We start from the raw sequence: 14131 nt of genomic DNA, 5'->3' as shown, positions 1-14131 counted from the left end.
GTAGCACCAGGCCCTTTCTGCTCGTGCCTCGCCAGCACACGCAGGTACATTCTTGCCTGCTCCGGAGCGGTGACTAAACATGCCCGCCTGCAGCCACAGCTGGGGCCGACCACAGGGAGCTGCTGGGGAGGGCGGGTCCTGGGATGACAGAAATGCTTGTTTCAGCTTTGTGGGCCACGCTGCTGTTGGGGAAGAAGGGGTGGAAACAGCTCTCCTCTATCTAGCCTGTCCCTGCCACTCCTGCCATCTTAGTGAAGCTCGCTCCACTCCCTCTCAGTCATTGTCTGGCAGCCTTGAAGAATGCATTTTTGGAGGGGGGGATGAGGGGAACAGGGCAAGAGGGAGGAAAGTTGAATGTTGAATGTCTCCTTTTTGATTTCTCTCTGAGTGGTTCTCAGGGAGGTGGGGTGGTGTTGGTGTGAGTGGGATGATGGGACTCCCATTCCAAGATGGTTTCCTTTTTTCTTGCTTTTTAGTTTCGGTTTCTCAGCTTTATGGTTCACCCTGGCCTTAGGTCCACAGCCGTTCTGCCGCGGCTCCCAAGTGCCTGGCTTGGTGGCTATTTCTTGGGAGATTAGAATGCAGGCTGCAGCTGAGGGCAGAGGCAGCTGCTGCCTGCGTGGGATGTTAGGCTTCCTGTTCCTGCTTCCTGTAAGAGTCCTGATAGAATGGGGATGGCTGTGTGTTTCAGCATCGTATGCTGCTGAGATTGGGCCAGCTAGAAAGCTCACCTACAGGAGGGTGGGTGACCTGCCTGAGCAGTCGACCATTGGATGACTAAGTCTATGTCCTGAGGCCACACACACAGAAAGCCATGAGTCAATCACCCAGCACCTTGTCACATGGGGTCCTAAGCCCGTGCCAGCTCCAGGAGTACCAGCAGGATGCGGCCATCAGTGCCCCTCACTGGTTCTTCTGCTCCCCCACCTTCCTGAGCCACCACCGCTCTGTCATCGAGATGACAGTGACCTATCTGTGAGTTAGTTGACTGTACTCACAGGGTCAGCACCAGCTCTGTTTTATGTGTTATATTTATCAAAATAATCATGAAGTAGAGTGGGTAGCCAGTGTACGCTATGCCGTAAAGCACCACAGTCAGGTACCTCGCTGTGGTTCTGATGTTACCAAACGGCCGAATCAACTATAGGGTTCGAGGTCGGCATATTGTCCTGGAGTTTGACCATCTTAGCTTAGCTTTCAGAGTGCAGGGAACTGGTTGTTCCTCTATGCAGAGAGAAATATTCCTATTTCTTCTTGCTGAATTTGTGAAGCTAGGGTGGCTGTTGGAAGTTCCTGCCACTGGTGTAGAGAGCAGGCTGTCACAGGTGCGTGCCAGAAGCTGCCGTTCATCCCTGGCCCCTCCGTCCTGTCACCATTGCCTTACATGAGCCAAGCACCATGCATGTGGATTCACAGTGTCCCTTTTACACGTGCTGCCTCACAGCATGGAGGAGTGTGTGGGGCTCAGAGAAGGTCGTTGCCTCTGGTTTTAGACCCTGCAGTCAGTGTCCCACACTGGGACGGTCCCATTGCCAGCTAGGCCTGGCCATGCTGCTGCTCTGACTTCTGGCCCCTTAAACAGTATTCCTTGCTTAAATGTGGGCAGTGCCGCAAGTGCCTGCCATGGGCATCTTTTCCTGATGTTCATGGGAAGGAGTGGGCAGGGCAGGGATGTGCAGCCAGAGCCTGGGGCTCTGCCATTTCAGACGTCCCTCCTCTGAGGCTGTTCACAGCCAGCCCAGGTTGGAGTCCTGGGAGGGTCCTTTCAGAGAAGTGTGTAAGTCTTTGTTCCTTGTTTTGGCAACTCTTCATGGAGATGGGAAGGGAGAGGTTTCTTCTTCCTATCCAAGATAACCTGATGTCCTCTTCATTACAGACCGAGAAGATCAGTCCATCCTGTGCACGTAAGTGTTTTGGAGAGGGTGAGGGGAAGAGGGAGAGAGAGTGTGGTAGCTGTGTTTATTGCTCTGATGATTTTATTCGTGGTGCTGGGGATTGAACTCATCCCTGCTCTTATTCCTGGGGAAAGACTCTTTTTATCCTGTCTAAAGCAGGCTGATAAGCTCATTCCCAGTTCAGGCCCCTCCCCTCCCTGAGACAGGACTCAGGGCTATCTATGTCTGTGGTCTCAGTGAGCTTTGTGTCACAACTTTGTCAGCCCTCCTCAAGTACTCAAGTGTGGGGGTGGATGGTGACAGCAGAGGAACACCGCAGGCTCGAGCAAGGGCCACCAACAGGCTTTTCCAGAACCCCCAGCATGCCTTCCAGAGCCCCCAGCATGCCTTCCGGCTTTGGTTTGGGCTGATACAGCTACTTTCTATCTTAATAAGGAGCTGGGGAGTGCGAGGGACAGAACCTGTCTCCCAGGGATGTTTCAAGGGAACACATATAGTGCCTTTGGCTCCCAGGTCAACAGCTGCCTCTCTGAGGTCTGAAACAGTTGGTCTGAAGGTTGCCTAGTGACCAGGACAGGCAGTGAGTACGAATCGGCTTTTGTCTGGCTCTGGTGGACCATGGGAAGCAGACAGAGAGAAGATTCCAGAGCATCACATTTAGTTTGCTGTTCCTTTTTCTTTGTGTTGGCTCCTCATGGATACCCTCAGAAGGGCAGAGTGGTAGACAGCGCTGCTGTGTGGAGTGGAGGGTGAGGATGTGGCCACATCTCAGTGAGGACTCTAACTCTGTTGGCAGGGGTGAGTCTGGAGCAGGGAAGACAGAGAACACCAAGAAAGTCATCCAGTACCTGGCACATGTGGCCTCCTCACACAAGAGCAAGAAGGACCAGGTGAGTGCCTGCCACATGCCGGCCGCAGTGAAGGGTGGGAAGGAGGGAGACCTATTCTTTAAATGAGGATGCTCTTGGGAACAAGCAGAGCCCCACCCGCTTCCCTAGGCGGTAGCTTGGTGGTCTTGGGAGTAGCTGGGTAGTACCAGATCCGTTCTGTTCTCGACCTCCGAACTCTCCAGTTGCTATGAAAACTGGAGCCATCCCAGGGTTTACACAGCAGAATGCTTGGCCTCGCAGCTCACTGCTGCACGTAGAGCCAGCCCGAGACGTGGCTCACAGGTGATGGAGGCCAGGAGGACTTGGGCTGCCCTGCCCTCAATCCCCGTATTCTTGTTCTGTTGTGTGAGCCAATGCCTCTGGGTGGACAGTGCCTCACTGAGGAAGCACAGTTGGAAAGTCATCTTACTTCCTTTTTTCCCTCCTCCCTTGGTGGATTGTGGTGGAACTCCAGTGTCCCGGCTAGGTGAGATGCACGTTTTACTGCACGTTTGCACCAGGAATGCGTGTTCTGCCATCGTGTGCCCTTGGACTCCGTACATTCTTCTGAGCAGCTTTTCACCCCACACCTTGTCACTCTCTGCAGCTAGACCTTTTCCTAGAGGCTCAGCTCACTGATTGTCTTTGGAGGAGGGCTGGGTGTGGTGCACACGGCAATTCCTGACTGGGTCAGCCTCATCACCTGGCTTTTCTCAGAGCTCCAGACCTGTCTGAATTCCAGTTGGGCCCTGTGCAGTTCTGATCTCGGCATGGTGGGATGTGCACCTGCCTTCCCAGAGTCCCCACACGCTGGTGGTGCACACCAGTCACAGATGACTGGCCCCTCATCTCCTGACACAAGCTGGGAGAGACGTTGGGGGTCCCAGATTGGAGTTTCCTTGTTTCCTTGGTTGCCCTGAGAAATATAAGTGCCAGTGATGTCACCTCAAGGCTATTGGGGTGCTACTGACCTCACTGGCTTCACCGTACTGGTGTCCTATGCACTGTGTTCACTAGTAAGTGGGGTGTCTCTGCATGCATAGCTGGGGTGCCGCCGCACGACATCCGTACCGTCTTTTGGAACCAGACCAGAAACAACTCTCTACATGCCAAGCTTCTTGAGAGTTTCTGAAACTTTTTCCATGGGGTGTTAGGAATTATATTTAGAAACTAATAAAGTTCCACCCCCCTCCCCGCCCCATTTTCCATTCTTCACAGGAGACCTGTTTTAAAAACTGAGGTTAGGAGGTCTCTGGCTGTGGCTTTTGCCTCTGAATTTGGAGTAAATTCTATTTCCCAGCTATTTCTTGAATGCTTAGTATGGGACTGGTTTTTAGGAGGGTGCTGCTGGAGTCTCCGCCCTGGAGGACAAGAGACAGGACCCTAGTTAGCAGCAAAAGGGTCCCATGTCTGGGTTCCAACTTCAGAGGGAAGGCAGGCCACTGGCATACAAATAACTGGGAACTTAGGGTGATGTGGGAAGGAAGATGTGAAGACACGTCCCGTGGTGGGCACTCCACGTGGTTCCTCCTCCGGCTGGAGTGACCGACTGGCTGCCTCTGCTGTCTAGTCACAAAGGCCATTGACCAGTGGAGTTGGTCACCATGCGTGAAGCTGTACTGTGACTTTCCATACTTGACACGCTTGCAGTGCAAGGCCTGTCACGGCATTTCTGGGAGAGAGAGCTCTCTTACCTGCAGTGACTGACTTATCTCCCCGCACCTGCACACCAAGCCCACCAGGCATTTTATGTGGCCTTGGCTCGGTCTGTGGATTCTCAGAGCTGAGCTTACTTAAGAGGACAGCCAGGGCAGACTTCTGTAGTCTGAGCAGCCATCCTGTCTCCCTTAGGTTTGTTTTTAAATGTACTAATGGAGGCCCCTGGCTGAAATTACCCCCAACTCCTGGAAAGCTTTTTGGAAACTGGACCAGTTATTTCAAACTGGATCATATACACCAGCATATTTCAGATTGTGCAAATTTCATTCACAGAGTCTCTCCTGTACCCAATTAAATGTCTGTAAAGCAAACTGTCACCACCAGCAGCCAGGAAGGGGCCCAGTAACTAACTGCTTCCTCTCTGTAGCAGCTGTGTGTGGGTTCAGACAGAGAGGCCTGAGCTCCGTCTCTAAGTCAGGTGGGCGGAGGCTCTCTCTGTCTGAGGGAACGGGAGTGGCCCCGCCATCCTGGCAGCCTGGCCTCTGCTTTGCTAGGAGTGTCACTGGGCGGGGAGCAGCTCCTATCCAAGTCTGGCTATGTGGGTCGCCTGTGGACTGATCCTAGGTCTGCTTGAGGCTGTGGGAGGGATCCTGGCGCTTGGTGACTATTGGTACCAAGTGCGCACGCAGGGCCATTGTCCAGGGCAAGGCTGTCCTTGCCCTGTGGCCTGGCCTCATTGACCCTCTTCTCAGGAATAGAGTGACCTCTCCATTTATTTGACGGAGTCATGAACGTTTCTGCAGAAGCGGGGAGCCCGGCTGAGGTGGCAGGGTGAGGAGGCTTAACCAGGCTCACTTCTGGACTCTGGTGGACTCTAGAACCTTGCCGACGCCCTGTAGACACGTCGTGTCTGCAGCAGGTGTCCTAGAGGGCAGCAGTGCTGCAAGGCAGGTGTGGTGTTGCTGATTCTTGGGAGAGCTGTTACCGCCACTTCCACCTTGCCTTTTGCCGCTCTTAGGTGGCTGCTGTTTCCATAAAGCCCTGGCCACTCTCCAGCCCTGCTGATAAATGTCAGCCCTGCTTGGTGGCAGTCAAGCACTTTCCCCTCCAGAGGTCTGTCACAAGGAATAGGGTCCTGGATCCTCAGCCAGTTTGGGCCATTGTTGATTGCTGCTTGCAGAATTGATTTGGTGGCCAGTGGCCAGTGGCCAGGGCAGGGGTATCAAAGTGATTGGCAGTGGTTAGGGAGAGGACTTGAGTTGCTGACTTGTGGTTCAGTGATCTTGAACAGATTGTCCCTTCTTCCTCAACCTCAGCTCCTCGGTCTGTGAAACAGGGCAGATGTTTGCCTGTGTAAGCACCATAGGACCAGGGACAAATGTACAAGGGTTTCTTTTGGCGCCCAACAAGTACCAGGATTCCACAGTTAGAATTCATAAAAATTATTGCTAAATATTTGGGGCTCCAACGTGGGCTTCACCGCTCCCTCATTGAGATGTCAGGGAAGGTTTGGAGGTAGGAGCCCATAGGGACAACACCGCTGACTCTGTCTCGATGGGATAACTTGTGTCTTTTGTGGACCTGATACCTGTCCTTGCATGCAAAGGGAAATTGTGAAGAGTAGATACATGGAGGGACAGTGGGCATAGGGTGAGACTGCCTCAGAGACAGACTATGTCTAATCTCCCCACTCTCAACACTTTCCCAGAGCCAGAAGCTTCCTTATTTCCTCACAGGTCAGTTTCTGATCAGCCTGTATACGAAGGCCAAGCAGGAAGGAGGAGGGCAGAGTGGCAGCTACCAGGCCCCTGCAGGCCTCTGTTCCTGGTGTGGGCCTTGGCCCACGCTGCTACCTGGCCCTTATGAGACTCTGGGTTCTTCCACAGGGGGAGCTGGAGCGGCAGCTGCTGCAGGCCAACCCGATCCTAGAGGCCTTTGGAAATGCCAAGACGGTGAAGAATGACAACTCCTCACGATTCGTGAGTATCAGCTGGTGGCACCCTGCTCTCGGGGAACAAGGCGCTGTGCACCGATCTTGGCACTGTGGCTTCCCACTTGGTGCTTTTACCCAATGAAAGACTTGAGTTTTTGTTCACTCCTCCACTTGGTGTTCAAGTTCCTGTCAGTATGGCCCTGCCCCTCCCCCTCTTAGTTAGAATGGCCACAACCTCCTCCACAGAAGATGGGAGAAACCAGTGAGGAAGTCTTGTCTGTGTCCTGTCATACCAGCAGCCAGTGGGTTCCCAGGGTCAGGTCACATGGGAGGGAGAACTGCCCATGACAGGCAGGAGCCCACTTCCGCTGGACACCTAGGTTAGCCTAGTGCCTCTGGGTCCTGTATGTTGGCTCAGCTTTTAAACACAGAGCTTCTGGTCTTCCTCAGTCTCTGGGAACAGGCAGGCTGGCTGGGCCCCTTGTCCCTCTTCTGAGACTTGTCTCTTCTGTACTCGTCTCTCCTCAGGGGAAATTCATCCGTATCAACTTTGATGTCAATGGCTACATCGTTGGTGCCAACATTGAGACGTGTATCCTTGTGGCTGACTGAATCAAGAGCTGGGGCACTGTGGGAGGTGGTGGCCCTCAGAGGACAGGCTGCTTCCCCATTTCAGACCCCCCCCCCCAACACCTTATCGTGTTAGCACTGGTGTGGCATTGGGAGAATATCAAGAACTCATGGAGGAGCTGACTAGAAATGTGACCCGGGAGAGGATCCGCTTAGATGAGGAGGGAACTACGGGAAGTTATTAGTGGGGCCCTTGCGTGGCAGCCCCATGGTGGCTGTTCTATGTCTCCCTTGCACCAGCCCGGGGCCTTTGTGGAGTGCCTCCACAGTACTGTCACTCGCCCTCAGCAGAGCCCCTTTAAGCAGACATGTCTCTCCCAGTGTGAGCTGCACGTTTAGTCCAGAAGTCTCTTTGAAGGCTGGAGGCAGGGTGCTTGGCTTTGCCCTGCTTGGCTGTTCTCTGCCTTTCTTCCTTCCTTCCCACTGACATTGAGTTCTTTTTGATGGAGATGGGAGTAAGGCAGGGGGTAGCCTTCCCTCCAGCCCGTGTCGTGTCGCTCTTTAACCTACCCAAAGATCTTCTGGAGAAATCTCGGGCTATCCGTCAAGCCAAGGAGGAGCGGACCTTCCACATCTTCTACTACCTGCTGTCTGGGGCCGGAGAGCACCTGAAGAGTGAGTCAGGGCTCCACTGGGAGGGGCTGCAGGTCACTGGGGAGCAAATAAGACTTGGTCTTGGGGGAGAGAAGCGAGGCCCAGGCCCAGCTTCAGCCTCAGCTTTGCTGCTCTGAGTTAACGGAAATGCTCGCTGTATCTGCTGAGCCAGCGGAGTGGTCCCCGGTGATCACATCCCCAAGTGACCTGGAGCCTGTGAGTCGCATACCTCACTGACCATGCCTTTCTTCTCCTCACAGCTGATCTCCTATTGGAGCCATACAACAAATACCGCTTCCTGTCCAATGGGCACGTCACTATCCCTGGGCAGCAGGACAAGGACATGTTCCAGGAGACGATGGAGGCCATGAGGATTATGGGCATCCCAGAGGACGAGCAGATGGGTGAGGCGGGCTGTCCTGCGGTGGGGTGCTGCGACTAGCTGGCTTGCCCCTGGGCAGATGAGGCAGATGAGCGGCCTGTAGGCTTTGGGGTTGGGGATCCCTGTGTAATGGAAGGAAGTCTTTGAAGAATAGGCTTGACACCATGGGCAAGCCAAGGAAACAGTCATGACTCTGAAGTGTGGAAGAGGCTGGCCGGCCAGAGATGCTCTGTTCAGTAACAGACACTACTTTAACAGATGAGCATAAGTGTGTCCCAGTAAACGGTATTTATAAAAGCAGCAATGGGCCTTGAGGCAGAAGCATGTCTGACTAGTGCTGTCAAGCTGAGGTCTAGGAGACACAGGCCATCCTGAGTAGCAGTGAGCCCCCAGGGCAGGTAGCCTCCACATGGTAAGATAAGGCCTGATATTCTGACACCCCAGGAAGGGCAGTACCCGTGCTTAGCCAAGGATCTCTTGTGGACTGGCTACCCACAACTAGTTAGGGCTTCCTCTAACCTCTGTCCAGTCTGACTTGTCTTTCCTAAACACCAAAGGCTTGCTGCGGGTCATCTCTGGAGTCCTTCAGCTTGGCAACATTGTCTTCAAGAAGGAACGGAACACTGACCAGGCGTCCATGCCAGACAACACAGGTAACACCAGGCTCTCATCTGAACTGAGGGTATGCTCAGGAGGAAATCATCAGAAATTCCAAACCCTACTCTCTGTTTAACCCTGTCTGTGTTTGTGGGGGTGTAGCCCGCCAATTTTGAGTTTTGGTTTTCGGGGTTTTCTTGAGTTGGATTTCAGCCATGCTGCTCAGGCTGGCTGTGAACATGAGGCGTTCTGCTGCTGGTCACCTGTCCTAGTAGCTGGCATTACAGCTGTGCATTGTTGTGTCCTCCTCCTGCTGTGTCCTTTGAACAAATGTAAGTCACGTACAGCAGGTATCTGCGCCAGTGAGCTAGGGGGACTTAGGGACCTTCTTTCCTGGCCTGAGTTTTGCTCACTTGTTTCTGAAGTCAAACCACTTGTCCTGGTGCTAAAAGCCATTTGTGCTTGAGGGACAAGGTAGCCTGAGCTTCATCCTTGCAGTGGTCAGGATGTGACACCATGTAACTCACCTCTCAGCCACTGCCGTTTCCTGTTTGTCTGAGTCTTACAGCACTGTCTTCACTTGCAGTCTCTTAAAAACATTCAACGTGGGCTGTGGGCTTTGTGCTGCATACTTCCGTGGGACTGCATACTACTGGGCCTCGGGTGGGCTTGTCCCCTGGAAGGCCTGGTTTTGGATAGAGACCTACATTAACACTGTTTGAGGCCTCTGGTCTACCCACGTGTCCATAGGCCTGCTCTGTGGCTGGCTTCAGTGACTGTGCATTGCCTTTGCATCTTTCTTCTGCGCTCATAGGCTACCTGTGGCCTTAATTAAACCACGTTTCACCATTGCCTTATTTTTCAAATTTGTCAGCTGCTCAGAAGGTGTCCCACCTCCTGGGGATCAACGTGACCGACTTCACCAGAGGCATCCTCACCCCACGCATCAAGGTGGGCAGAGACTATGTGCAGAAGGCACAGACCAAAGAGCAGGTATGTTGTCTGTATGTCTTTCTGTCTGTCTGTCTGTCTCTGTCTCTGTCACATGACCTGGCATTTCCTGGGAAGCTGTTCCTGCAGCTGTGCAGTGTGAGGCCTGTTTTGGGCTGCCAGCTGTGTGGAAATTGTTGACTAGAACTCCTTATTGTGAGCTCAGCACTGCAAAGGCCAGTGGCTGAGGGACATGCCTATGTCCACCTTTGGAAAGTGCTGCCTTTAGGCTGCTTGGTGCTCAAGATGCTGCCGCACCCTGCCTCTGCTTAAAATGAGGCCTCGCTGTTCTAGGTGCCAGCAATGGCCGCACTGTCTTCGGAACTCAGGCCAAGTGGCTGTTTCTCTACCATCTGCTGCCTTGCTCCATGTGCTGAGAGACAGGCAGGGAGGGCCTTTACCCTCTGCCACCAAGTGTGCCTGTCACTCCTGGACCCAGTGCCCTGGAAGGCCGGGCTTCCTCCTCTGCCTTTATCCGTGGCTCTGTCATGGGGTTTTATGGGGTGACAGGTCTTGGAAGATGGCATGATCAAGGCCCTTACTAAAGGATCCCACTGGGTAACTGGGAGCCTGTGGCTGCTCCTGATAAGGAAGGGCCATGGTAGAAAAGACATGAATGACATTTCAAAAGCCTGTGTTCCTAATTGCCCACAGTTCATGTCCATAAGAATTAACAAGAAAGTCAGATCCCCCCCCCATTAAAAAATGCTACTGAAACACTTCAGAAAATACAACAAAGTCAGAAGGAGCAACAGTGTTTATTGTCTTACCCAAGAGGACTGTTATCTCCTGCAGACTCTCCTTGTAACTTAGTTTCAATTCTGGCTTTTTATTATGGGGATTTAGAAACAGTCACCACCTAGAAGGCCCCTGTGTGCCTGTCCCAAGGGACTTGAGCGGATCTCCAGGCTTGCTCAGTCCTTACCTTCCTCGCCTGTGCTATTTTGAAGTGAGCCTTGGGATGTTACCACTTCTGTAAATACTTTATGCACCTGTAGTATTAACAAAGGTCTTTGCAGATACCTGGATCCACTGTGCTGTGGGGCATGGAGATGTCCCAGCTGTCGCCTCTGTACAGAACTTCAGAGAGGATCTGTGATGCTTCCCTGGCTTTCATGCCTCGGCTCTTTCCCTGGGGAGAGCTTCACAGGGAAGTGACTGGGGCAGAGCACACGGCTTTCAGACTTTGTGTCTAACCTTCATGCCCCCGATGTCATCCCTAGGCTGACTTTGCCATTGAGGCCTTGGCCAAGGCTACCTATGAACGGATGTTCCGCTGGCTAGTGCTTCGCATCAACAAAGCTCTGGACAAGACCAAGAGGCAGGGCGCCTCATTTATTGGGATCCTGGACATCGCTGGCTTTGAGATCTTTGATGTAAGCTATGGCCTTCTCACTCCCAGGCTCCCTTGGCTTCTTGGCTACCGTCTCCCTGGCTCCTGAGCCTTTTTTGTCAGGGTCCCGTCAGTGCTCACACTGGCAGTCTTCTTTGCCTCAAACACTGTTGGTGTGTGTTAAAGAACACGGTGCACGCCCATGGCCAGCTGGCAGGTGTAGAGGGGCTGGCCTTTGAGGTCAAGCTCCTGGAGAGGTCACGGGCCGACGCAGCCCGACGGCTGGTTCTCCCAGCCAGAGTTTGCACTTTGAGGTCGCACACTGTTCCTGTGGATGAAGGCTGAGATCCAGCTGGAAGAGCTGTGAGGGCCTACATCTGCTGCCCACAGTAGGCCTCAGAGGAACCAAGAGCGTAGACTTGGGGAACTCAGTCTTCAGTTGTCACTGATATCTCACTGAAGTGTTGTAACTTTCCCCCTTGTGACTCGAGTGCAGTGCGCTGCCACGGTGGCAGCAGCAGAGTCACAGATCTGTTGGCGTCACTCCCTTCATCCATGGCTCAGTTTTGGAGAGGAAGCCCACAGCTAATCTTAGTTCATGAGGAGCTCAGATGTATTTCCATAGTCTGGTGTTTTGATTAGCTTAGTCAACAAAACACTTTTCTTGCTAAAGTCTCTTTTTATCTCAGAACATAATCCTGAGCAGGGCTTTGTCAGCCTGTTAGAGAGCAGCTGTCCTCAGAAGGCAGAGGCTCCCTGCTGTGGAGTAGGGCCCAGCAGTTCTCTGGCCGCAGGCTGCCTACAGGCAGTGCTTGGAGGTGTCGCAGCGAGCCTTCCCTGTGGTTCTGGCCCCTTGGTAGGAAGGCCCTCTCTGATGCCTTTTTCTTCCTGCAGCTGAACTCCTTCGAGCAGCTGTGCATCAACTATACCAACGAGAAGCTGCAGCAGCTGTTCAACCACACCATGTTCATCCTGGAGCAGGAGGAGTACCAGCGAGAGGGCATCGAGTGGAACTTCATCGACTTCGGCCTTGACCTGCAGCCCTGCATCGACCTCATTGAGAAGCCGGTAAGAGCCGCACTGGTCTGGCTGGTGCCTCGCTTTCTCTGCAGTGTCTGCTGTACACCTGCAGTCCTGTGCTGGCTGTGGGTATCTAGTCTTCCTGCTGTCGGGAGAGCTCACAGCACAAGCCCTGTCAGAGATGCCCTAATTGAATGGGGATGTGACTGGGGCTGAGCACTCTATTTTCCTTAGACCCAGCAGGTGCTGCCCAGTTTGTCTTAAAGAAACAGCATGCCTTTGTGAAGTAACATCTCCCCCTACCCCTTTCTGCTTAGCACAGAACTGTGCAGCCATTCACTTAAAACCCAGCTTTAATCTGCTTGGGACCAACACAGCCACACAGCATTTATCCCATGGCCTTGACTATTGAGATGGCTAGGCTAGAAGAAGCCTTCCTCCTCCTTAAATCTGACCATAGTTATAGTTCTTGCTAGATGGAGTTTAGGGCACCCAGTTGGGCTTTTCGGTTTGTGCACTGTTTCGAAGCCTGACCTGTTTCCATCTCTGGGTCAACTCCTGAGTGTGGTTGGACGATCTAGTTGTAGTATCCTGGACATTGAGTCACGTAGATTCTCAGAAGGCCCAGGAGAAAGCCTAAGCACTTTGAAACACTGTCAAGTGTTTTATGTCTGGAACATGTACTTTGATGCTGGCCTTTAGGGGTCTTGTTTTTGTTCTTTCCTTAATGGAATCTCTAGTTGTCAGGACCCCACCTGGCTCCGGAGTGTCAGACGCTTGCTGAAGTGTCTGAGTAACCATCTCTTAGAAGTTCAGTGTCTGGAAGTCTCTGGGGCTCTCTCCTCCTCTCTCTCTCTCTCTCTCTCTCTAATTTTTAAGATTTTAAAAAATTATTTATTTTAATGAGTACACTGTAGCTGTCTTCTGACACACCAGAAGAGGGCATCATGGTTGTTGCTGGGAATTAAACTCATGACCTGGAAGAGCAGTCACTGCTCTTAACCGCTGAGCCATCTCTCCAGCTCCTCTCCTCTTTTATACCTCTAGTCTCCTCATTGAGCAGTGGTGTAGTCACAGTGTGGGGGCCAGGGCTTGGGTAGAGGGGCCTTTAGTCCAGGGACAGTCATTTTGGCAGCCTCTGAGCACCCTGGAACTAGACACTTGGGGGTGTGGCCGTGGAACTGTGCATTTTGTTGCTGGAGTTTCACTAGTGTCTTTCACTGCTGAAGACCCACTAGAGCGCATCACCTCAGCTGTAGCCCAGATTCTAGAGGCATCTTAAAACAGAATTCTTAACTCAGGTCTTGATCTCTAATGACACAATTTTTCCCTTTTGGAGAATGCCCGTCCTCTGTGAGAACTCTGAGGATTCCCCGCACCTGGATCCTCCCTCCCGTGGCTGGGCGTAGCCCCATCCCTGCTTACCCTGTGCCCTTGCTGTCCTTCCTCCAGGCGGGTCCCCCAGGCATCCTGGCCCTGCTAGATGAAGAGTGCTGGTTTCCTAAAGCCACTGACAAGAGCTTCGTGGAGAAGGTGGTGCAGGAGCAGGGCACCCACCCCAAGTTCCAGAAACCAAAGCAGCTGAAGGACAAGGCTGACTTCTGCATCATTCACTACGCCGGCAAGGTGAGCGCCAGAGGAGGGCAGGACTGATGCCGTGTAGTGTACATTATAGGAGGCAGGCCGCACACGGCCTCAGAGCCCCTTCACGCAGGCCTCGCTCTGGTGTTGGAAGCTTATGGAATATGGTTGGGGTGTCAGGGCTGCGCTGTAATGTGTTTTAGGGGTGGAGGGGCTGGAGCTGAAATCTGGAGCTGAAATGAGACCCTGAATTTTAGGAACTGAGTGACTTGGGGCAAGGCACTTAGCTCTTTGAGCTGCCTTCTCCGGATCAGGGAGGAGACAGAGGTGAGGTGAGCCCATGGTCAGTTCTCCAGGGCGAGGTGTCTGGGTTCTAGCAGCCCAGTTGTCTTTGTTGTACCTGTGCTTCTGCAGTATTGAGAGCACCCCAGGTTTCTCCCACAAGAATTCTGGCTGTAGCACCCTCCCACACCGTCTCCAGACATTGCCAGTCTTGTTCTATCACTGGGAAGGGAGTTGTTCCTGCTGTAGATAGCAGCCGCTGTCGTGGGGCCACACAGCTGGTGTGTGGTGGAGCTGCGCTCAGCCCTTGGCTAGGATTCATCAGGGCGCGTGTGCTCCTGGGCCTCGGCCTGACTTAGTCTAGGC

General features: G+C 53.1%; 1 protein-coding gene across 2 annotated transcripts in view; it reads left to right on the top strand.

Annotated features, from left to right (window-relative positions):
- Nucleotides 1-14131, top strand: part of Myh9 (myosin heavy chain 9) — a 79776-nt gene that overhangs the window by 43650 nt on the left and 21995 nt on the right. For both annotated transcript variants that reach the window (XM_052160276.1, XM_052160275.1), the window contains 11 exons: nt 1877-1904; nt 2692-2785; nt 6310-6402; nt 6885-6948; nt 7503-7601; nt 7841-7984; nt 8520-8615; nt 9434-9552; nt 10773-10925; nt 11777-11950; nt 13355-13528. In XM_052160276.1, the coding sequence (XP_052016236.1) occupies nt 1877-1904; nt 2692-2785; nt 6310-6402; nt 6885-6948; nt 7503-7601; nt 7841-7984; nt 8520-8615; nt 9434-9552; nt 10773-10925; nt 11777-11950; nt 13355-13528 (1238 nt within the window). The remainder of the gene's footprint in view (nt 1-1876; nt 1905-2691; nt 2786-6309; nt 6403-6884; nt 6949-7502; nt 7602-7840; nt 7985-8519; nt 8616-9433; nt 9553-10772; nt 10926-11776; nt 11951-13354; nt 13529-14131) is intronic.

This window comes from Apodemus sylvaticus, chromosome 17 (genome assembly GCF_947179515.1).
Source record: "Apodemus sylvaticus chromosome 17, mApoSyl1.1, whole genome shotgun sequence".
In the NCBI taxonomy this organism is placed as follows: domain Eukaryota; kingdom Metazoa; phylum Chordata; class Mammalia; order Rodentia; family Muridae; genus Apodemus; species Apodemus sylvaticus.
This window is presented reverse-complemented; position numbering and strand designations above follow the sequence as displayed.